Source organism: Podarcis tiliguerta, assembly GCF_965153285.1.
Source record: "Podarcis tiliguerta genome assembly, chromosome: 5".
In the NCBI taxonomy this organism is placed as follows: domain Eukaryota; kingdom Metazoa; phylum Chordata; class Lepidosauria; order Squamata; family Lacertidae; genus Podarcis; species Podarcis tiliguerta.
The window spans coordinates 23,625,715-23,648,574 of record NC_139538.1 but is presented as its reverse complement, the minus strand read 5'-3'; the positions used below and the strand labels follow the sequence as shown (position 1 = coordinate 23,648,574).

Here is a 22,860-nt window from a genome sequence, read left to right as displayed (position 1 = left end):
GTTGCTTGTCCCCAGAATCATGAAAAGTTTATGAAGCGGAAAAAAGCATTATGAAAAAGTTTATTTAAAATGATAGGGTTGATGGGCGTTGTAGTCCAGAAAATCTGGAGGGTGCCAGTTTGTCAAAGAAGGATATGACCTAGTTATCATGCTAAGCAAATAATCCCTACTTCCCAGCTTTTTCTCAGATCTCTATCCCCATAATGCAGAGGTTCTCAGACTGCTGTCTGCAAGTCTCATTCAGGTGCTGTGAAAAGACTGCAGAGCAGGTGGGAATATCTCCCCTTGGCCCTGAAGTATATTCATTTTTGTTTTGACAATGGAGAGCAAGTCATTTTGACCACAGCCACCCTCAAGTTCAAATGCAGAAACAGGATGCATGCTGAACATGCAAATTCTCAGGCTACAGCTGACACACTCTAATGGCTTTAAAAGAATGCCCCTTCCTGTTATTCCCACGACGCTTCCTTTTAAGGCATTTAAATAAAATATTGCAAATACATATTTTGGCGACAACCCAGAGGTTTGCATTTAGCTGTCAGGTATTATTTTAGCGAGCAGCTCGGCATGACCATTAATAACTCCTAAAAGTCCCATTACTTTGAAGGGAGAGCTGAAATCTGTGCTTAGCTCACTCTCATGGAAATCAGTGAGATTTATAAGTCTTTAGCTTTCACAGGACTGCCTCCTAAATGTCCATAATATGCAACATCTCACTCGGCAAAATGCAAAAAGAGAGTTGAGATTCCTGTACACAATATCAAGGTTGTGAGATTCATCTCCTGACTGAAGTCAGGCAGAACTTTGTGTGCCTAAATTAAGCAGAGCTGGAACTTGGCAGGTTCCATCAGTATTCCTTCAAAATTCGGTAACATACCAGCAACTTGTATACACCATTGGACAATAAGGCACTGTGCCCTTTTAATAAGAACCCGTGGAACAAACTTTATGCAAACAAAGTGCCAGAACCAGTCAATTTCACATACAGAAATCAGATAGCTGCTTCTTTCTTATAGATGATAATTATGACTATTCATCTCGCCAACAAAGTAAGTAATGAAAACACTAAGTGATTATAATTTCCCCGCTCCTGGGGAAAATCTCAAACCCTTGGATTTCAGAATATTGCTTTTCTTAAATGAATTCTCAATCGATCCCCTTAGAAGAGGTGATGCAAGGAGGTCATTCAACCCTGCTAGTTTTTGGCTTTTGCAATAATACTATTATTCTCCCTATCCATCCCACACCCTGTAAATTGGAAACGGTGATGTTTCTGCAATAGATTTCCATCAGAATTTACTACAGTGTTCAGGCAATTCATGTGGATGCTCGTTAAAAAATAAATTTAAAAATGACTAATGTAAAATTTGGCTAGCAAAATGCTGAATGGAGAGAGGGAAAGTAACATAGGGTTTAAAGAACTGGCGCTTTTTCCCAATCCAATAATCTAATTTCCGCTATCAGTTCAACGGAGCTTGCTTCCTCAAGTCTTTGCACATTTCTAAAAAAAGACCCATACACCTCTTCAACTTGCCTGCAGCTCTCATTTTTTACTGGAACAGGTGGTGTCAAACAGTAACACACCACTGAACTATATCACTTCTTGTTCCTTTCCTGGTCTCCTCTCCCAAATCCAGACTTGTTAATCTTGATTAACCTCAAGGATGGCTTGGAGAGTCTTGTTTCCCTTTCCCTTTCTCAAGGGATTACAGGCAACTGTAAATGATCCAATTTCTTTAAGGATCTTAGAGCCATCTGTTTCCTGGAAAGCGTGACAAACGGCAATCTAGACACAGGATGAGGCTTCCCCGCATATGTTTCTGGAGTACACCTGCCTCTAGAAACCAAATAGTTTCGACTCTTCCACTTCTGAATGCTCCTTACCATTTTATTTTGTCTTTATGCAGCGTTCTTCTTAGGCTACTTAGCTAAGCAAATCAGTATGTTTTTATAAGTATGTGGTATAGCCCCTTCTGAGATGCAGGTCTGGTGGCAGGGGGTTGGGGTCACGTATTGAAATATGCATACAGAAAATTAGTACATCAAAGAGAAAAGTGTGTGTGCGTGTGTGTTTAGAGGAAATGGGACATTCAGTCACACAAAGATATGCATTCATAAGTGGTGACACTTCAAAAGCACTACATTGTAGGTTTGCACAAAAGTGTGCAACGCACCACACATTTCCCTGTGTGTTATTTTACACACGCATCTCCCTGGTTCTCCTACATGCACAAACCACAGAATGGATAGAGACACCACCTCGAAATGAATGTCTTCTCTCGATGATTCTGGCCTATAGGCTAGTATAGTTGGTGGACCAACGCTGGACAGGGTGCGTAGAGATTCCTGAAACAGCTTTAAGAAGTCTTCTTGAAACTTAAAAGAAAAAAAAAGAAAAAAAACACAATACAATGAACAATACAATACAAGAGATTAATTCAATTTCAAATCTAGAACCCCGTTGCCCAGAATGTTCCCAAAGATGAATGGCATCAGCCTTGGTTTGGCTGAAAGCAAAAGGGAAAGGGATGGCGGTGGGGACGTTGAGTTGGGAGGATGCTTTGGCCAAAATGTGCAGAGACCACGAGTGACAAATACCTCCGTGTCGCACAATATGTCTAAGCAGCTGAGGTCCTCGTACCAGACGGCGTAGATATCTAAACATACACAAGGAGAATGGGTTAGGAAATTGGTCCGTTCTTGCTTTTAAGGTCTGAATCAAAGGACACATCCACATCAGACTGGGGATGCGGAAGTAGCAATAGGGCAGCGACAGCCAATTGTGGCACCCAATTGTGATACCTTGAACATGTTTCAGACTACAGCTCCCATCATACCCAGCCAGTGTGGCCAATTGTGAGGGATGATGGGAATTGCAGTTCAAAGCCTCTGGAGGACACCATGTTGGTTACCTCTGCCATGTGCAAATCCTTCCCAGTACACAAAGAGCAGGGTGCCGCAGCTTGTGCCCATCCATATGCCCAGTGGACATGGACTGATGGCAGGGCCAGCTGTGCAGCTCAAGATGTTCTGGAGGGGGGGGGAATACCCCTTTCCCAGAGACACTGCACATGTTCCATTGTGTTTGTGCATGATGTCACTAGACCATCAACACCCAAACCATCTCTCTTAGAAGTGCTCTTAGAAGACTGGTCCTCCAGTTCCACATGTCGGTGAATGTACACTGGCAAGCAAAGCCAGACCAGTCATTAGGCAAGGTGAGGATGCTGCTTCAGGCCCATGGGTGTCCCGTTTGCACCACTGCCTCTGCCAGCAGCACCGAATTTGGGCAAGAGTATCTCCATTTTGGGTGAATTCTTGCCCAAAATCATGCCAGAGCCTGCAAGGCGTCACTTAAAATTGGCATGATTTTAGAAATACCAACAGTGGAAGAATGGCAGATGAAGACGTTGGACTTTTTGGAGCTGGCCAACCTGACTGGAAGAATCCGCAATCAAAAAGAAGAGGAACATCAAGAAGAGTGGAAGAAATTTAAGGACTATTTAGCTAGATATTCAAATGTCATATAAGTAGATCACTTGTAAGTACCAAATTGGCCTAGGATTAAAGTATGTTGAATTCTATAACATTACGGACTGAAAATATTATGAAAAGGAAGGAAGGTAGAAATTTGAATAAGTAAATTTCATTGAAAAGTAGATATTGGAAAACTGTTACAATGAGATTTATTGAAATTCAGTTAGGAGAGATTTGAGGAAATCACTTAATGTAAATTAAACTGGGCCTTTAACAGTTAGGTGTTTATATGTTTGTTTGTTTCTATTTCTAATATTGTAATGTCTTTTCTTTTTGTGTGTTTGTTTTAAATTTGGAAAATCAATTAAAAAATTGGGGAAAAAATAAATAAAATTGGCATGATTTTGCCCCAAATTGGTGCCAATGGTTGTGTCAATTCTCCCCCAGCAGTGGATGCGGCAAGGCTCATGGTGTGACCAGGAGCAGGTAAGTGGTGGTGGTGGGAATGGCAACAGAGTCAGGCCAAAATAGCACGTCCTGTTTTGCCTCAAGCTGGCAAAGAACTGTCTTAAGACTGGTTATCAACAGATATTCCCATGAGCTCAGTGACTCTTACTTTCAAGGAGACGTACTGTGCTATCAAGCCTGCTGTAGGCCTCTTTGCATGGCCATTCAGGTGTTTTCTGAGTTCCCCCCCAAAAAGCCTTGCCTTAGTTACTTCCATGGATTTGCATGCGTTATCTAGACCTGCCTGCTGCCATGCCGTTATTGCTTTGTCTGCTTACGGTGGGCTGCCCAAAGACAAGCCTGATTTTGTTTTTAGGCAGAATGCCCCTGTGCCTTAGGAGTGCAGTGGGGGAGCACTCAGCCTCACAGTGTTAAAAATATAGTGGTCAGAATAGAATAAAAGCCACAACGTGGCGAGAGGGTGGGAGGGAGGCTCAAAGGAACAGCCCGCGCCTGCCCATGTGGTTCCATTGCTGAAGGAAGAGTGGAATAGTAAACTGAAAAACTGGGCAGGGTGGGGAATGTGCTCCTTGAGGAGCCGCATCTGGATTCTACCCAGAAAATGAGCAGCAATGGAGCACTGCTAGAGGTTAAAAGAAGAAGAGCTTGATGGTTTAAACCATTGGTTGAGGTTGTCTACCTTTCAAGGCTACAGCTTGCCATTTAAAATGGGAAACTTGGAAACGGATGCCTCAGAGCGCAGGCCAGAGTAGCTGCTGTAAGTATTTGTGTGCTGATATTCACAAGGGAAAAGCACAAATTTACAAAAAAAAAAAAAAGCAACTGAAGAATATCTTGGAACAACAAGATGCTGAAGAAACAGGACAAGAAGCGCTGACATAAATCCAGCCTGAGGCTGGAGACAGACAGTGAGAGTAGCATCATTTCCTGTGATGTAAATTTTTCTTTCTTTCCTTTTTTGACCCGCCACCACTCTTCGGATAAGTTTTGCAAGCTTTCGAAGCAATAAAAAGCCTGCAAAACCTGTTCGCCATAGGCAACCGTAGGATTGCACACAAGTCTGCCTCCACCTTCAGTGTGTCACAATACACATTTCATTGTTCATCGCCTTGCAATGTAAAGCAGGTTGTTAACATTCCCATTTTACAGACCATGATTTAAGACTGAGGAATAGCAAGGTTCCCACATTCTCTCGAGTTTATGGCTGAGCTGGGGTTATACCGCCTAGATTTCACACCCAATCGCCTCCATGGAGTCACACAAGACTAAAAAAACAAAACAAGGCAGGGCTCAAAATGAAGGAGAAATTGATGTGCTGAGGACCAATTTACCATTCTCAGGACGAAGCTTGTCTTCCTTTGGATCTGCAAAGTAAACAAAAAAGAACATAACATCTAGCCTAACTATAGAACAGCCTTTGCCAAATGCAACCCAACCTATAACACATTGCAGCAGAATAATCACATGTTTTGCAAGCAAAAGGCTCTGCTTTCAATCCCTAACATCTCTGATTTAAAGGAGATGAGGGGAAGACCCCTTCTGAGACCCTGGAGAGGCACTGCCGGTCAGAGTGGACAACCTACGTTTACAAGGGCAAATAATCAGATCAGGCTTGGGGTGGTTTCTTATGTAGCTAAATTGTTAATTCTATGCATGGAGATTACAGCGGAGATTTTTTCGCTGCTATTCTGTGTGTGTCTGTGTACGTGTGTGAGAGATAGATAGATAGATAGATAGATAGATAGATAGATAGATAGACAGACAGCACAAGCAGCCTGTTACTTACGCCTTTTCTTGTAGCGGTCATAAAGCCAACTCTTATCTGTCTGCATTGAGACTGATCTTCCCAAAAGTTTTCCGGCTTGATCAGCAGCAACTGCATCCAACGCCTCCCTTTTCAGTAGACACAACATAAGACGTGTAAGCAAGCTGAATAATTAATTTATGTCTCAAAGCAAACTCCAAGCTCCTTTGTTGTCTTTGAGGCACAAGAGTTATCTTTGTCACTCGCAGCTTCTAAGTAGCGGAAAAGCAAAATGGCAGAAGGAATGGACCAGCGGCCAATACAGGGAACTGTGGTTTAGACCCATTATAAGAATCCCACTCATGATGCCACCTGTTCAAACATATTATTACCCTAATCTTTGAACTGACTACAAAATCCATCCATTTGTTGTTATGCTAGCCCTGGAAAAGAGAGCAAATGCATATAAGCAACCTTAAGGAAACAGTCACGAAAAAAAGGGGAAACAGCTCTACCCCCAAAGCAAAACCACAACAAAAGGAATTTCAGCCTTGAGCCTAATATTGTGAAGACGATTCGGCTTAAAATACAGAAGACTGCCCTGCCCTTCAGTCCTTGTTTCATGGCACCTCTGCAATTCACACCCTCTTATACCTAAATTTTAAACCAAACTTTAATTTAATGCTGAAGAATAAAAGGAGGAAGTGTGATTTCTTCTCATCGTCTTCACATTCATCTGGAAGAAAAGCACACCGCTCAGGGTTTTGGCTGTTGTTACTCAACAGCGACACGATCAAACTCAACAGAAACATGGAAAAGCAACACACTTCAATTGCTCACCTCCTTAAGTGGTACCCAGTAGAGCTCTCTCTTCTGATTCCTCCCAGTATTGCAGGGTGGCCCTTGGATCCTGCTGAGCACAAGCCGAACTAGGTATGCGTACGGTTGACCAAATCTCCATTGCGTACGAGCTACAGACCATCAAGATTATCTGTCCTTCATGAATGGGACATCTCAGTCTTAGGGCCACTCTGATGACCCCAGAACGCCTACACCCCCAGATATCTCCCTCAGAGCCAGATCTCTAGTTCCTTTGCAGGACAGGGAGTGGAGCAGATACTTGAGGGTGACATTGATTTGGCAAGGAATGCAGAGACAAGCAGAAGTCGCTTGTCAGGTGAGGCAGAGCCACCAAGGTAGCTTCCTAGCAGGTGGGTCACTATTGCCTACTGGAATAATAATAGTAATAATTTATTATTTATACCCCACCCATCTGGCTGGGTTTCTCCAGCCGCTCTGGGCAGCTTCCAATGGAATATTAAAATACAATAACCTATTAAACATTAAAAGCTTCCCTAAACAGGGCTGCCTTCAGATGTCTTCTAAAAATCTGGTAGTTGTTTTTCTCTTTGACATCTGGTGGGAGGGTGTTCCACAGGGTGGGTGCCACTACCGAGAAGGCCCTCTGCCTCGTGATGCGAGGTGGTGCAAACACATTGGCAGGAGTGCATGAATTCATGAGGTGACCTTAGGCAACCCACTGTTTCTCAGCCTCAGTTCCTCAAATTGCAATAACGGGAGATAAGAATCATCTTACCTTGCAGGGCTGTTGCAATGATTACGACTAGATGATGCATATGAAGTGCTTGAAAGCGCTGTACAAATGTTACTGTATTGTTATAATTTGTTTTTAAATTTCCCTCTTCTTGTTCAAGCACTTAAACTGTAAGAGTGTCTGGCTCCACATTTCCTCTCTCGCGCTTAAGCTGTCCCCTCATAAAAAGCTCCCCCCCCCAGGAAAACATTGCTGCAGCCTTGCAGTAAGAAGTTCCCAGGTTCAATCCAGGTTCAGAAGGTCTGCTGCTTGAAATACTGGAGAGCCAATCAGTGCAGACAATTCTGAACTAGGTGGACCAATGGCCTGTCTTGGTATAAGGCAGCTTCCTATGTTCCACTTTAACGTGCAAAGGAAGGTTGGAGCACCGATTTGGAAAGGGCCATAGCTGAGTGTGAGAGAAGGTCCTAGGTTACTACTATTATTTATTAAATTTATATACCACCCTTCAGCCAAAGATCACAGGGCGGTTTACAACATAAAAACACAAAACACGTAGCATAATAGCAGGAAACCAGACAAAAATACGCACCTCAACAGACACATTTAAAAGGCCATAGATTGCTTAATCAGCCAAAGGCCTTGTTGAAGAGGATTGTTTTCGCCTGGGGCCTTAAAAGATATGTAATGAAGGCACCAGGCGAGTCTCCCTGGGGAGAGCATTCCACAAACAGGGTTCAATTTCAACATCTCCAAGTGGAGCTGGGAAATAGCCCCCTCCCCCCCAAGTTACAGTCCTTCTCTCTTGGCGCATGCAGAAGTTAGAACACAGTACCTTTGCTTGAGGATAAGGAGTCAGTGGTTTCTGGGGAGGAGAACTCTGCTGATTTTTCAAAGGGGGCAATATCTAATCCTGGCTTTTGACTGCTGTCAGCCATTCCCTCTGGGCTCTCTGACCTTGGCAGATGAAAAACAATGTATTAGTGCTTGAGGGAAAGGGCAAGCAATTGAATTAGAGGAAGCCCCACACTTTTTATGTCAGCATCTGCGCAAACACAGACACTTACATCGTTGAGCCTCATAACAACACAGGCAAGCCCCGGAGCTTTCTATCCACGGCACAAATAGTACGTCAGTAATTACTACTGCCAGTTCCTGAGGAATTCTGATTCTGACCACAGCATAGCCTGCCAGAAATAAACATGTTTTCCATGCAGTTGCGATGCATGCAGCTCCTTCTAAGAGCAAACTCGAGCGGTGACAACAAGTGTCAACAGGACTGGAGCGAAACTTGGGCCACGGAGCCGGGGTCGGGGGGAAAGAGGAGAGGTCAGCATTCATGGGGGAGCCCCAAAGGTGGTGGAAGTGCAAAATATCTACATCTTTCAAACAAACACCTAAGGAGCACTAAAAAAAATTAAAAAAATTAAAATTTAAAAATGCTACATTTTTAAAAAAACCAAAAGCATTTTTACTTGGTATTATAGGTCAGGACATTAATAGACAAGATGTTAAATTGTTTTTATATGCAACAACTGCGGCAAGAATATTGTTAGCCCAGAAATGGAAACAAGAAGAAATTCCGCCGAAAGAAGAATGGCAGACAAAATTAATAGACTATGCAGAATTGGACAAAATGACAGGAAGGATTCGAAACCTGCGGGACCAGAGATTTACAGAAGATTGGAAGAAGTATATGAATTATTTGAAGAGCAACTGTAATCAACAAATTACGCTAGAAGGACTATAAGTAGTTTTGTAAGGAGAAATATACGAAGTGTTACAAAGTAGAAAAAGATAGAGATATTGGTTATGAGTTTAAAAAGTAATAGGGAATGTAATAGGGAAGATAAGAAATGCATACTGAGAGATTAGATTGGAAAATTTTCAGACAGGATTGATGGAAGTCAAAAATTTGAATAAAATGTAAAAGTATGTTTAATTACTGTTGAAAATGCTATGTTTTAAAAAAACTAATAAAAAATTATATTAAAAAATAAAAAAATGCTATATTTTTATTTCTAAAAGGTGAAGCAGGCTTTCCCATGAGACCCAGAAATCTAGCTGTGGTATCTTCTACAGTCTGGAAATCTGTAGTCCACCTTCCATGACACATCGCGGACCAGTTTGAACAAGATGCAATGAGGGAAAGCTCATAAATAATGTCGGAAGAGTGAGCAGAAATTTCATTCCACCACCCGCTTGTAATAAGGTACACCCCATTAATAACCATTTTGACTAATGCAAGGACTTGCTGTTGTTGTTGTTACCTAGCTGGAGAAGTGGATGGTCCACTTTTATCTCTTCCTGGATGATCTTCAGGACCTGTTCATATAAACAGCATTATGATGGCACTTACATGCTTAGAGAAACACAAAACATCTATCCTGAGCTTTTCTGGGAAACCAAATGGTATTTTTAATATAGGCATCTTTTAAATGAATCCACACTAAAAATACATCAGTTTGCCTTATGCTGAAAATAGTACCATAATATCAAGGGATTTACCGGGGAGGGGGGCACATCTATTCTGTAATGAGAATTTAAGTCAACTGTTTTCTAGCGTGTGAAAAATTACACACTGATCTAAAAATTTTGCCCAGCCACCATTCCTATGCACTAATAGCACAGCACAGCACAGGGTGTAAGGTAGAATTTATAGAGGGCAGGGCTTTTGCTGCAATACCAAATGAACGAGACTTTTTCTAGCGTTCCCTGTGTGTGTATTGTTCTATGACAGAAAGGGGGAGGTGTAAGCTCTGTAGGCCTTTGTACAGTCAAGGCAATGATGTGTGCAGAACAGTCCCTATTGGGCAACCAGCTGAGGCAAGAAATCCCTTGTTCCAAGCATCTGGGCTCATATCCACCTCCAAGGCTAAAACCAGTTTTGCCTGATCTGAGAGGCTGCTTCTGGTATGCAAAGAGTTGATCTGGATTTGAAGAGGCTGATCCGGAATTGCTGCCAGCCTGGAACTGTCTGAGCGCTTCCTTCTGCATCTGTCTCATACCTGCTCAACCAGCATAGCAGGGATGCTGTGGCCCTTCAGGTGATGCTGGACTATAGGTGTTGTTGGACTACAAATTCCATCGTCCTGATCACCAGCCATGCTGGTTGGGGTTGATGGGAACCAGTGGCAGAGCTTCATGCCCTGGCACCATAGGGGCGGAGAGCAGGTGGGAGCAGGGCTAGCACGTGTCCCAGGGGCATGGCACACATCCTGGGGGTGGGCCATGACACCTGCGGGGGCGTGGTGCCCACTGCGGGCAGGAGGGCAGCCACCATGGCACCCCACCGGGATTGTGCTGCTGGGGGTGGTGCGCTTCCCCTGCACTCCTCTTCCTCCACCAGTGATGGGAACCTTTGGGGTATCAAATTTCAGTGGCGCCTGACGCTAAAATTTGGCACCCCCACTCTGTGTCTCATGCTCCATTCTAAAGCATTGGTGTGGTATCTTCTGCAGCATGGCGCCCACAGGTGCCTGCACTGGTAAGGTAAAGGTAAAGGGACCCCTGACCATTAGGTCCAGTCGTGACCGACTCTGGGGTTGCGGCGCTCATCTAGCTTTATTGGCCGAGGGAGCCAACGTACAGCTTCCGGGTCATGTGGCCTGCATGGCTAAGCTGCTTCTGGCGAACCACAGCAGCGCACAGAAACGCCGTTTACCTTCCTGCCGGAGTGGTACCTATTTATCTACTTGCACTTTGACGTGCTTTCGAACTGCTAGGTTGGCAGGAACTGGGACTGAGCAACGGGAGCTCACCCCGCTGTGGGGATTCAAAATGCCAACCTTCTGATTGGCAAGTCCTAGGCTCTGTCGCCTGCACTGGTAGTGATACCCTAAAACCCAGTGGCCTCAGTGGCCGTTGTACGCTAGGCATATCCCTTATCCACTCAACCGTTACTTGTTTGACACAGGCGTTAAGGAGACATCTAACTGCATTCAGCTGAATGTAGTTAGAAGCCACCATGTGATTTGGAACTGCATAATCAGGGATGATGTTGATGATGATGATTAAGCCACTGGTCACATTAATGTCCCATAGAGACTCATGATACAACTGCAAACATGAAAAAAAAGAAAACAAATTAAAAACAAAACAAGTCCCATAACAACCACGGGAAGCTTTGGCAGCACACTAGTAACAAAACAACATCATCTTGGTCCATCAAAAGCTGGGCAGGGAGCGAAGCTAAGTCTTTATCTGGCACTTGAAAGATGTCAAAAACGGCGTTAGGCGGGCCTCACTGAGGAGAGCATTCCACCAATGGAAAGCCATAACTGAAAAGGCCCTTGCCCTTGCCACCACCCTCTGAGCCTTCCTCAGAGGAAGGACCTGGAGAAGGGCCTCAGAAGAAGATTTAAGGGTCCAGGTGGTTCACATTGGGAAGAGTCCCAGTCTTGGATTCCCAATCTTCAGGTGGTGTCTAGCCCCTTCCAGGTGAATGCGGTTAGACCTTCTTGCTCAACATGCAAGGGAATGCCAGGCATGTGAGAACAACAAAGGTGGGTCTTGGGTGTGCACCCCTTGCCCTCTTTTAACCCCTGCATGCTTTGGAAAACACCTGGAGACAGCTCTAGTTGGATGAGCAATAGCACTAGGAAAGCAAGCGAACAGTAACTGGCTGCTGTGTATGTTTTGGCATTTGATGGCAACCCTGCAGCAAGTTTGTGAGCCACAATGTAGTGACTTCCTTCCCTCTGCCTACTCCAGATGTTATGCTTTCTTAAAGCACTCCACAGCAGCAACAATACAATACCTGTGCCTATCTCTCTCCTCTCTACGGTCTCCTCTGGCTCCATCTCACTGTTGCAAAACTCTGAAACTGTCGCAAGAATTTCAGATGCCCTATGTTAAAAATAAATGACACATTTAGCTCATGAAGATTGCCTCTGCAACGCTAAGGACCGATGCACACAGCAAAGTAATTTTATTTGAAATTGAGAGCCATTTAAGGATAATGGGAGCTGTAGTCCAGACTTCTGAGTAATAATGGACTTAAAAGTTAAATGGCAGCAAACCTTTTAGGCAATCAAGGTTGACCTCTTCATGTGCTACAGTAGAACCTTGGTTCTTGAATGGCTTAGTTGACGAACAAATCGGCTTCCAAACATCAAAAACCCAGAAGTGTTCCAGAAGTGTTTTCGAACCTTTTTCAGAAGCCGAACATCCGATGCAGCTGTCAGCTGTTGTTTCTGGGGCGCCTAAACCAATTCGAAGCCGTGCCTTGGTTTTCAAACGTTTTGGAAGTCAAATGGACTTCCGGAACAGATTACGTTTGAGAACCAAGGTACCACTGTATTAAGTTTTTTATTTATAAATGTTTCAAAAAACATAGAGCCCAACTGCGGATGCAATAAAGGTAAAGGTGAAGGACCCCTGGCAGTTAAATAGTTTGTATCAAATACAATAAAGCCATTATTTAAATTAGCAATACATAATTATCCTCCATTCAGGATCCGATATTGTTTGCTCAACCTTTGATACCATCAAAAGCATTTCTGGAAGGGAAAACACCTACAGCAATATTATTAAGGCTGAATGCCCTGTGAATTTGTACAACAAATCAACTTTGCATGGTGCCTGTTGCTTCCTGTCCACAGGTTTCCCTTCCAGGGCGTTACTTGAAATGCATCACTATTATTTATTTATAAAACTCTGTCAAGAAATACAGGGAAGCATGTGATGGAAAGCCTCAACCTCTGTCTGTGACAACAGACAAGTTATGAAAGTTTCAGGCAGGCAGCCTGAGGATAATCTAATCCCACAATGCATCACAGCTACGTGACTCCATCCTGCCATTACATTTTGTCAGTGTGAAATTCCACAGGCAGCACTTAACAAGGGTTGCCTTCCTTATGGAGGAAAGATTGCTGAAGACTTACAACCTTTTTGAAATAATGGGCTTCTCTGCAGCAGAAAGCAGGCTGAAGCAATCTGCAGCTAGACCTAGAAGGACCAGCACACATGCTAAACCATGGGTAGGCAAACTAACGCCCGGGTTCCGGATCCGGCACAATCGCCTTCTAAATCCAGCCCACAGATGGTCTGGGAATCAGCACACATGAGTAGAATGTGTGCTTTTATTTAAAATGCTTCTCTGGTTTATTCGTGGGGCATAGGAATTTGTTCACCCCCCCCCAAAAAAAACTATAGTCCGGCTCCCCACAAGGTCTGAGGCACAGTGGACCAGCCCCCTGCTGAAAAAGTTTGCTGACCCCTGTCTAACCAACATCAGGTCCTCTGACTTACTCAAACCAACTCTATTGTTAACACACACACACACACACACACACACCCTTCTATCAGCTCCACCCCAAATTGTGTGTGCCTGTGTGTCACCTTTTCAAATACATGGCCATCACATTCTAAGCATTCCATCAGGGCTCTCTGTACATCTCCCACAAAGGACACGCCCTTAGCTATTACCAAACAATTTGCCTGACAAAAGGCAATACCACTATGCAATTTGTAATTTAGCAAAGTGCCACTTTCCATGTTCCAGAATTCGGGAGAGAAGAGAAAATGGCTCAAAAATAAGCGAGACTCTTGCATCACTGCCTGAAATGTTTAGCTCCCCAATACATAACTGCCTTGTTGGAGATCTTTACGTTCAGTGGCGTAGTGTGGGGGGTGCAGGGGGGGCCGGCCGCACCGGCCGCAACATTTGGGGGTTAGGGGGTGCAAATTACTTGCCTTGCCCCGGGTGCTGACAACCCACGCTATGCCACTGTTTACGTTCATATAGCTAGACAACTCCGGGAAGACCCCCATAAGCATAAGCATCCGATGCATGAAGCGTTATGTTCCCTTCCACACGTGGGTATGGGAGGGAGCCATGATAAGTTTGCTAGGTCTTTCAGGTTCCACAAGGCTCTTCAGTATTTTTGCTCCAAGAGACTACAGCTCTGGAATTTTTGACAATGGAAGCATGCTATAGGTCTGGAATCAGCCACCTTTTTTTTCAGCTGAGGACTGTGTTGCTCTGGGGGACAATTTGTCAGAGGCTGCCTATTGACAGCGGGTGGAGCCACACCATCTTTCTCCCCACCCTCACCCTATGGGGTGTTGGGAGAGGGACAGTTCACTCTCACAAGAGGTAGTCTAAACTGATTGCTTGCAGAGGGGCACTAAAATTAGGCTGAGCGCCACAGTCACTCAGTTCTAGCATAGATAACTATTCTTTTTCGTTTCACTCTAGAATTTTGTGATGACCAGCGTGTTGCCACACTTCGTTTTTAGCTGCTTCAGCAAATTTTCTATTGACAGACCCTTTTCCCATGCATTTGTATCAATCTTTTAACTTACTTACCTCCCTGATTGAACAGCTTCTGGGGGCAACTGTTCTCTTCCAATGTCTTTGCTGTCTGTTTAACACAAACATATATAGGTAAATTATTGGTATGCAATATAATCCTAATGACAGTTTCCAGTACGTGAATGTTTAAGGTCAACAGCTTTGCAGAAAATGGACCCCATTCCAGGTCATGGCTTACCGCTCCAATTGAATTCAGTAGTAATTAATTACAAATATATCTGCAAAGGATCAGTTATCATTTTTGATTGGACTTAGAGTGCAATCAAATACATAATCTACTCAGAAATAAGTGCCACTTACTCCCATGCAAGGGTGTTTAGGTTTAAGGACTTCAGCTTTAATCATGACAGTCTGGTTGAATCTGGAAGTATTTCCTTTTATTGAACATTTCCATAGTAAATGAAAATGACATTAGTGGGAACAATATTTTAATAATGCATAGAAGCTATAAATATTAGATCTATCTCATTTCTGCAGGCCTCCACAACAGTTGCTGTATGTTCTTTGGGAACGTGGAGGCACTATCTTAACCACTCTGCCAATTTTTCAATAAGGTTTAGTAGTAGTGGTTGTTTCTTTTAAAAAATTATAACAACCTGCCGGCACATATGGGAACGGCTGTAGCATAGTGATACAGCGTCTGCTTTGCCTGCAGAAGGTTCCATGTTCAACCTCTGGCATCTCCAGGAGCAACTGGGAAAAACACCTGTCTGAAATCCTGCAGGATTGCTGTCCATCAACATAATGACTGGCAGCAAGTAAGGCAACCCAGAGCAAAATGGACCAATGGTCAGACTCAGTACAGTGGTACCTCTGGTTGCGAACGGGATCCATTCCGGAACCCCGTTTGCATCCTGAAGCAAACGCAACCCGCTGCTGCGCGTGCGTGGGTCGCAATTCGCCGCTTCCGCACATGCGCGTAACATCATTTTGAGCGTCTGCGCATGTGCAAGTGGCAAAACCTGGAAGTAACGTGGAGTGTAACCTGAAAACGCTCAACCTGAAGCATATTTAACCCGAGGTATGACTGTATAAGGCAGTTTCCAGTGTTCTTACTGCCCTCCCCACTCCCTATTTTAAAATGACTTAAACAACATTTCGATATTTTTTAAAAAATACAAGGATACTATGCTACTAACTCTTCTTCCCATCCTATTATATAATTATTATTTATTTGATTTACAAACACACCATGAAAACAGCTAAGAGCAGTTTTAAAAACAGTACAAGAAACAACTGTATTGTTTTAAAAGCTACGAGGCAGAGACCTTTTCTTCCTGCTGGAAAAGATCCTCCATTTTCCATGTAGCAGAATTGCATAGGATGCCAAAAACTGTGGCATCTTGAGGAAGGCTTCTGACGTGGTGAGGAACTGACTCAGTGAGTTTCCTTTCACATTCTCTCCTTCCGTATGTACTTTTACACTTGATGCCACCCGGTTCCCTAAGCCATATTATGGATTGCATTCAAAACGTTTGCTCAGAGCACACCCACTCAAATGAATGGGCCAAAGTCAACTATGGCCATTCATTTCAATGGTCCTGCTCTGAGAAAAAGTTAACTGACTACAACCCTATGCCTCTGTGGCTACTGGATATTGCACAAGAAAAGTAACACAAGGGACTTAAAGGACACTGGTGCAAACTGCCTTGAGTCTATTTGATGGGAGACGTTTATAAATATAGCCAATGTACAAACTTGTGGTGTTTGTTTGTTTGTGTCTGTGCTTCACTCATGAAATTAAGTCTCAGCTCCATCTTTGCAGAAGCTCCTTTGATCATAGCAGCCAACTCCTAGGGGCCAAGGGGTCTTTGCCCCCAAAAATATTTGGGGCCACACACCCCCCCGCAATGGATGCGCATCGCCATTCCAATTGTGCCTGTGCTGCCCGCCCCCAATACAGTGCTAAAGTTGGCACTCCTGCCATTGACCCAGATGAAAGAAGGGGCACTGTGCCAGCCTTTTTCACCTGTTAGGATTGAGGCACAAGAAGGCAGCATGAGATTGGGGCGCAGCCTTGATGGGAGACACAACCGTCGCTTTAAAACGTGGCAGGACTAGTGGCAAGTAGTTCCGCTGCCTACCGGCCCAAGAGAGGGTGCCCAAATTTGCATCTTTTGAAAAGAGGTCCGTTTGAGAGCTGCTACTTCAGTGTGGTCCAGGTCATGCACCCCGGACTCCACGGACGTCTCCTCTGCTCCACAGGGAATTCGGCTCCCGCACACCCTTCCCTCTTTAGCCCAAGCCTCTGCGGGGTGGGAGCATCGGTCTTTCTCGCTCCCCCGCCCCATCCTTTTTTTTATTTTTTAGCCCCCTCCCATGGCATCTACGCTCCAGAGCACTGCCTCTCTCGAGCAAGCACCTGGATCTTCTCGGGCTTCCTCGCCATCCTTCTCCGACTTCCCAGAAGCCCCGTCCATCATGCAAAGTGCAACCCAATCGCTTCCTTTGCAACCGCAACGGCGCCGGGGCCGCGGCCCCTTTAAGGCTCCAGGGAGAAGCGGCGTTCTTCGCCCTCTATGACGCGCAGTGTTTTGCGTTCCAGTTGCCAGGGGAACTCCGGCGGAACATCAAAGGGGCGGGATCTGCGTCTCATTCTCACGTCTGTGCAGAATATCCCCCCGCTCTTTGCAGCCAACATTCAAGTTGTGTTTGTGTTTAGCTCGCCGTTCTCTACACCCGCATCTATTTCATTTCCAAGTCTTGGGACAAACACTTTTCAGACACAAAAAAACCACTATTTGGCTTTTATTATTACACTGGTACCTTGGGTTACATACGCTTCAGGTTACAGACTCCGCTAAACCAGAAATAGTTTGCTTCAGGATGAGAACAGAAATCGTGCTCCGGCGGCAGCAGGAGGCCCCATTAGCTAAAGTAGTGCTTCAGGGAAAGATTGAGGGCACAAGGAGAAGGGGACGACAGAGGACGAGATGGTTGGATAGTGTCTTCGAAGCTACAAACATGAGTCTGACCAAACTGCGGGAGGCAGTGGAAGACAGGAGTGCCTGGCGTGCTCTGGTCCATGGGGTCACGAAGAGTCGGACACGACTAAACAACTAAACAACAACAGTGCTTCAGGTTAAGAACAGTTTCAGGTTAAGAACGGATCTCCAGAACGAATTAAGTACTTAACCCGAGATACCACTGTATTACATTTGCATCTCACTTTTCCTCTAAGGAGCGCGCATGGTTCTCCCCTTCCCCATTTGATCATCACAACAACCCTAAGAGGTAGATTAAGACTAAACCACTGAGCCTCTTAGACTTGCTGATCGGAAGGTCGGTGGTTCAAATCTGTGCAACGGGGTGAGCTCTTGTTGCTCTGTCCCAGCTTCTGCCTACCTAACAGTTCGCAAGCACGCCAGTGCAACTAGATAAATAGGTACCGCTGCAGCAGGAAGGTAAACGGCATTTCTGCGTGCTCTGGCACTCGTCATGGTCCTCCGTGCATTAGTAGCGGTTTAGTCATGCTGGCTACATGACCCAGAAAACTGTCTGTGGACAAACGCTGGCTCCTTCTGCCTGAAAGTGAGATGAGTGCCGCAACACCACAGTCACCTTGGATTGGACTTAACCGTCCAGGGGTCCTTTACCTTACCTTTACCTTACCTAGATTAGCCCTGTGAACTAATCTAGGTAAGAGTGAGAATCTGACCTCAGGTCTTCCAGCTCCTAGGCCAACACCCCGGCCCCCCACCTCCCACACACACTGAGGGCAGGGGTTATGGTATTGTGACCAACTCCCGCCCGGAAACCAATGTCCCCACTGTGGAAGGACGTGTGGATCCAGAATTGGCCTCCACGGTCACTTATGGACTCATTGTTAAAACCGTGTTTATGGAAGACAATCTTACTCAGCTAGAAGTGATCACCAAAGAGGAAGAAAGAAGAAGATGATTGTGGTAGACACATCACGGAATGGTAGTGGGTGTTTTTCCATCTACTTCAATTCTGTTGGCTCCTCTCTTTTCCCCCCCATAAGGATAGAGTAATCGCTGCCAGCAGACTACATCTTTCATTGCACCATGGCAGCCTCAGGGGATGCAAGGACATATATAACTCCGTTTCTTCCTTGTCTCTTCCCACACACCAAGTTAGAGCAGAAAGAATTCCGCGAAGGATCTATCTTTAGCAGTTCTCAAACTTTTCTTTCCCCACAGAGCACTTGAAAATATCTGGAGCTCTCAATAGATTACTTAACTTTTTGTTCTGCAAATCAAAGCATGCCCATCACTCGTTTCTTAAAAAACATTTTTTTCTCCTTCAGTGCCACTGCCAGCATCATTGTCAAATACAGTGACATAGGGAAACCACCCCCCTCACAAGCCTAGGCTTTTGAAAAGCCCCCCCCCCCCGCAACTGGCACAATTTTAGGGGAAAAAATAGTTTATTGTCCTGATTAAGCTTCAGTTTGTTCACCCTCGTCCAGTCCATTAGTGATGACAAACACCATTTTAGAACAGAGATATTTTCCTTGGATTTGTGTGGAAAGGAGAAATAGAGCTGGGTGTTATCTGCATGACACTGGCAACACCCCAGAACTCTCGACAACCACTCCCACCTGTTTCATGTAAATGTTAAATAGCATGGGCCTTGGGGGACAGAACAGAACCCTAAGGTACCCGGCAGGCCAATGGCCAAGTCATTGCTCCCCTCCAGGAAGGAACAGAGCCACTGTCAAACTGGATCTCTTAAGTCCCATCCCAGCAAGGTGATTCAGAAGGATACCATGGTCGATTGTGTTGAAAGCCACTGAGAGGTCCTGCAGAACCAACAGGGGCGCACTGTCCCCCTGCCCAACTCCTAGATAAAGCCACAACTTGTTGTTGTTGTTGTTGTTGTTTAGTCGTTCAGTCGTGTCCGACTCTTCGTGACCCCATGGACCAGAGCACGCCAGGCACTTCTGTCCTCCACTGCCTCCCGCAGTTTGGTCAGACTCATGCTGGTAGCTTCAAGAACACTATCCAACCATCTCGTCCTCTGTCGTCCCCTTCTCCTTGTGCCCTCCATCTTTCCCAACATCAGGGTCTTTTCCAGGGAGTCTTCTCTTCTCATGAGGTGGCCAAAGTATTGGAGCCTCAGCTTCAGGATCTGCCCTTCCAGTGAGCACTCAGGGCTGATTTCCTTAAGAATGGATACGTTTGATCTTCTTGCAGTCCATGGGACTCTCAAGAGTCTCCTCCAGCACCATAATTCAAAAGCATCAATTCTTCGGCGATCAGCCTTCTTTATGGTCCAAAAGCCACAACTATATACCGGTAATTCATCAAAGCGGGGGAGGGGGAGGGAGACCATGTCACAGAACCTGCCAGACGCTTTAACAAGTTGTTTTCAAAATGTGCATGCATGTTAGCTACCAAAGCTGCAGAAACTTCACTATCTGAATGGAAAAATCAGTTTCTGTTCTATTCAGTGGACCGACATTTTCCTGCTAATTAGAGGCTGTTCGACTTGGAAACATTTCTAAAGTTTCCAAGCTGTTCTTTACTAAGCTGCAAAGTTTTTTGTTTTTGCTATACAAAGAAGAGAGTGTATTCATAGTAACAAGATTAAGCATGTGAATAAAGCTAGGAAGATTCAAGGCCAAACATATATATATATGTTGTTATTATTATTATTATTATTATTATTATTATTATTATTATTACAGAATGAATGGTGTCAGTCTACTTCTCCTAGGTCCAAAGAACCACTGGATTCAGTCACAACGGAATAAAATAGGTGGTTGCAATTAAAAATAAATAAATTCAGGTTAGCAACTTCCATTGAGAAGGCTTGGTTGAATGGATAAGATGCACGTGCTCAGGTTTCTTTGGAGATCATGTGGAAAAGGCTAGCGTGACCTAGAAAATGAGAGGCCTTTGCAAAGGTGTTTATATTCTTCTAGAAAATGCTGACCATGAGCAGAGCAGTGATACTAACTTGAATAAAATATGGGGGGTGCAGGTAAGCCCCACCCCACATAATTGATCGCAAGAAACGGAGCATGCACACCATTTGAATGGCAATGAATGCCCATCATTTTTTTGGGGGGGGGAAGGGGGCTGGAACTTGTTTTTCCTCCTGACTTGGCCATTTTGACTGGGGCTGATGGGAATTGGAGTCCAACATCATCTGTAGCCCCAGCCTTCGTCTGGCCAACAATTTGCTGCAACATCTCTCCCAACATTTTATTATGTGTCAGCATAAAAATTATCCATATGAATATCTTATATTCCCAAAGTTGGCAAAACTTAATAGACTGCCTGGGGTAGGGGGGCTAAGTTGGGGGACTCTTTGCAATTGCGTTTATGCACTTCTTAAAAAATATGAATATTTTATAAAGTATAGTGATTCTCAAGGAAGAGAGCTTTTCCTGCCTTTTAAAAAAAACGTTTTGCATTCTCAATATTTATGTAATCACATCAATACATTCACTTAACACGATTCTTGCTTTGTTGCCTCTGAACGGTGCTGGGATTGAGATATTGCATGCAAATCTTTAGCGTGATACAGCATTAGTCATTTCCAGAATTCAGCGTTAAGAAGTCAGCAGTAACATATGTTCAAATTCAGTTTGTATGTAAAAATTTTTTTGGCAATGTGTTTGTTAATGATGGGGCGACCCCCCTCCTCAGCCAGTCAGTCAGCTTTGTTCATAATACCATTTCCTGTTCTCAGTACGATCTGCCAACTTCCCTGTTTGCTCAGACTGTCCTGGTCTGTGGACACTGCCCGGGAAGTTATTGGCGTTCTTTTCTCATGCCGTAGGATGTGCTCAGATATGTAAGTGAGGAACTCTACATGGGTATGTCCAGAAGGCGATATAATCCACAGACACCTCCATGTTCGTCCCTCTGGACCCCTGAGCAGAGAGGAATACAAAAACACCATCCTAGGAAATGACAGCTGGAACCATTGCTGTGCTAGCAAGAGTCTGCTTTCAATATCCTGGTGAGATCACTTTCGGAATGTACAGTAGCTATTCTAGGGACCCTTGTGTCATAATTTAAAGGTTCCCGTGCCAACAGAGTTCTAGGAATCAAGGTCTTGTAATGCCAGCAATCCAGTGGGAAATCTCTTCCTCTCGGGCACAGGGACTGGTATATTAAAATGCAGGCCCTAAAAGGTCTCTTTCCCCCACCCTCACACCCAGCATGGGCATCAACGCTGCCATTTAATCTTGGCTCTTTGAATGGCGTGAACATTCTCAACAGTTCACAAGTGCAAACCACCTCTCTAAGTTTGTTAAGTATAGACATTCCGCTGCCCGGCAGAGCAGATGATCAATACGGCCACTTACCAAATGCTCTGCAGACGACCCAGACTTACATTTTAGTGCAAAATTAGGCTTTGGTTGTTGGAGTCTCAGCTCACGGTCTGAACTTGGTTGGTGAATGCTAACACGATGAGGACAGATTTAGAAATTGCATCGAGGCTGATGGTCAGAGCAGAGATGGACAAACGTGTAGATCCCAAGAAGCAGAGGAAAGGCATTGTCACACCATGTCCTTAAAGCCCTTTTCATAACAGAGCAAAGGTAAAGGTAAAGGTAAAGGGACTCCTGACCATTAGGTCCAGTCGTGACCGACTCTGGGGTTGCGGCGCTCATCTCGCTTTATTGGCCGAGGGAACCGGTGTACAGCTTCTGGGTCATGTGGCCAGCATGACTAAGCCGCTTCTGGAGAACCAGAGCAGTGCATGGAAACGCCGTTTACCTTCCCGCCAGAGTGGTACCTATTTATCTACTTGCACTTTGACGTGCTTTCGAACTGCAAGGTTGGCAGAAGCAGGGACCGAGCAATGGGATCTCACCCCGTCGCAGGGATTCGAACCGCCAACCTTCTGATCGGCAAGTCCTAGGCTCTGTGGTTTAACCCACAGCGCCACCCGCGTTCCTTTCATAACAGAGTACCTTCTCCCAAAGCTTTCTACTCCACCAATGATGTACCAAAACGGTTGCATACTAGTGATCTGAAGCATTTTTCGGAGACACCGTAGCTCGGGGCAGAGCACACACTCCACATTCATGAGCCTGGGTTCATCCCTGTTATCTCCAGTTTTAAAAGACTGAGTCGCAGAGATGGGGGAAATTCTTCTTTCGGCCTTGGAGAGCTGCTATCCTGGAAAGTACACAACACTGATTTAAATTAGCCAGTATTCTGATTCTAAGGCAGCACTGTATTTTCAGTAGACACACACTGATGATCTGGGCTACAGAGGAATTGTTATCCACCCCTTGCCCATCAAGGAAAGTTAGAAGAAAATTTGTTCCTATAAAGCTGGAAATCTCAAGCAACTGCTGAGCAATTCATT

General features: G+C 44.7%; 1 protein-coding gene across 6 annotated transcripts in view; it reads right to left on the bottom strand.

Moving 5' to 3' along the window:
* ERICH6 (glutamate rich 6) overlaps nucleotides 1–21,514 on the bottom strand; it is a 33,065-nt gene extending 11,551 nt beyond the window's left edge. The window contains exons 1-10 of one of the 6 annotated variants that reach the window (XM_083442727.1): nucleotides 21,210–21,514; nucleotides 14,557–14,611; nucleotides 12,004–12,092; nucleotides 9,515–9,569; nucleotides 8,080–8,201; nucleotides 6,530–6,602; nucleotides 5,732–5,838; nucleotides 5,277–5,309; nucleotides 2,599–2,657; nucleotides 2,260–2,376 (exon numbers count right to left, since the gene is read on the bottom strand). In XM_083442727.1, the coding sequence (XP_083298853.1) occupies nucleotides 2,260–2,376; nucleotides 2,599–2,657; nucleotides 5,277–5,309; nucleotides 5,732–5,838; nucleotides 6,530–6,602; nucleotides 8,080–8,201; nucleotides 9,515–9,569; nucleotides 12,004–12,092; nucleotides 14,557–14,611; nucleotides 21,210–21,438 (939 nt within the window). In that variant the 5' untranslated portion in view covers nucleotides 21,439–21,514. Of the gene's footprint in view, nucleotides 1–2,259; nucleotides 2,377–2,598; nucleotides 2,658–5,276; nucleotides 5,310–5,731; nucleotides 5,839–6,529; nucleotides 6,603–8,079; nucleotides 8,202–8,311; nucleotides 8,490–9,514; nucleotides 9,570–12,003; nucleotides 12,093–14,556; nucleotides 14,612–16,924; nucleotides 17,075–21,209 lie in introns of those variants that run through there. The other 5 variants (XM_083442728.1, XM_083442729.1, XM_083442730.1 and 2 more) reach the window with 5 other exon arrangements.
* Nucleotides 21,515–22,860: the final 1,346 nt, after the last annotated feature.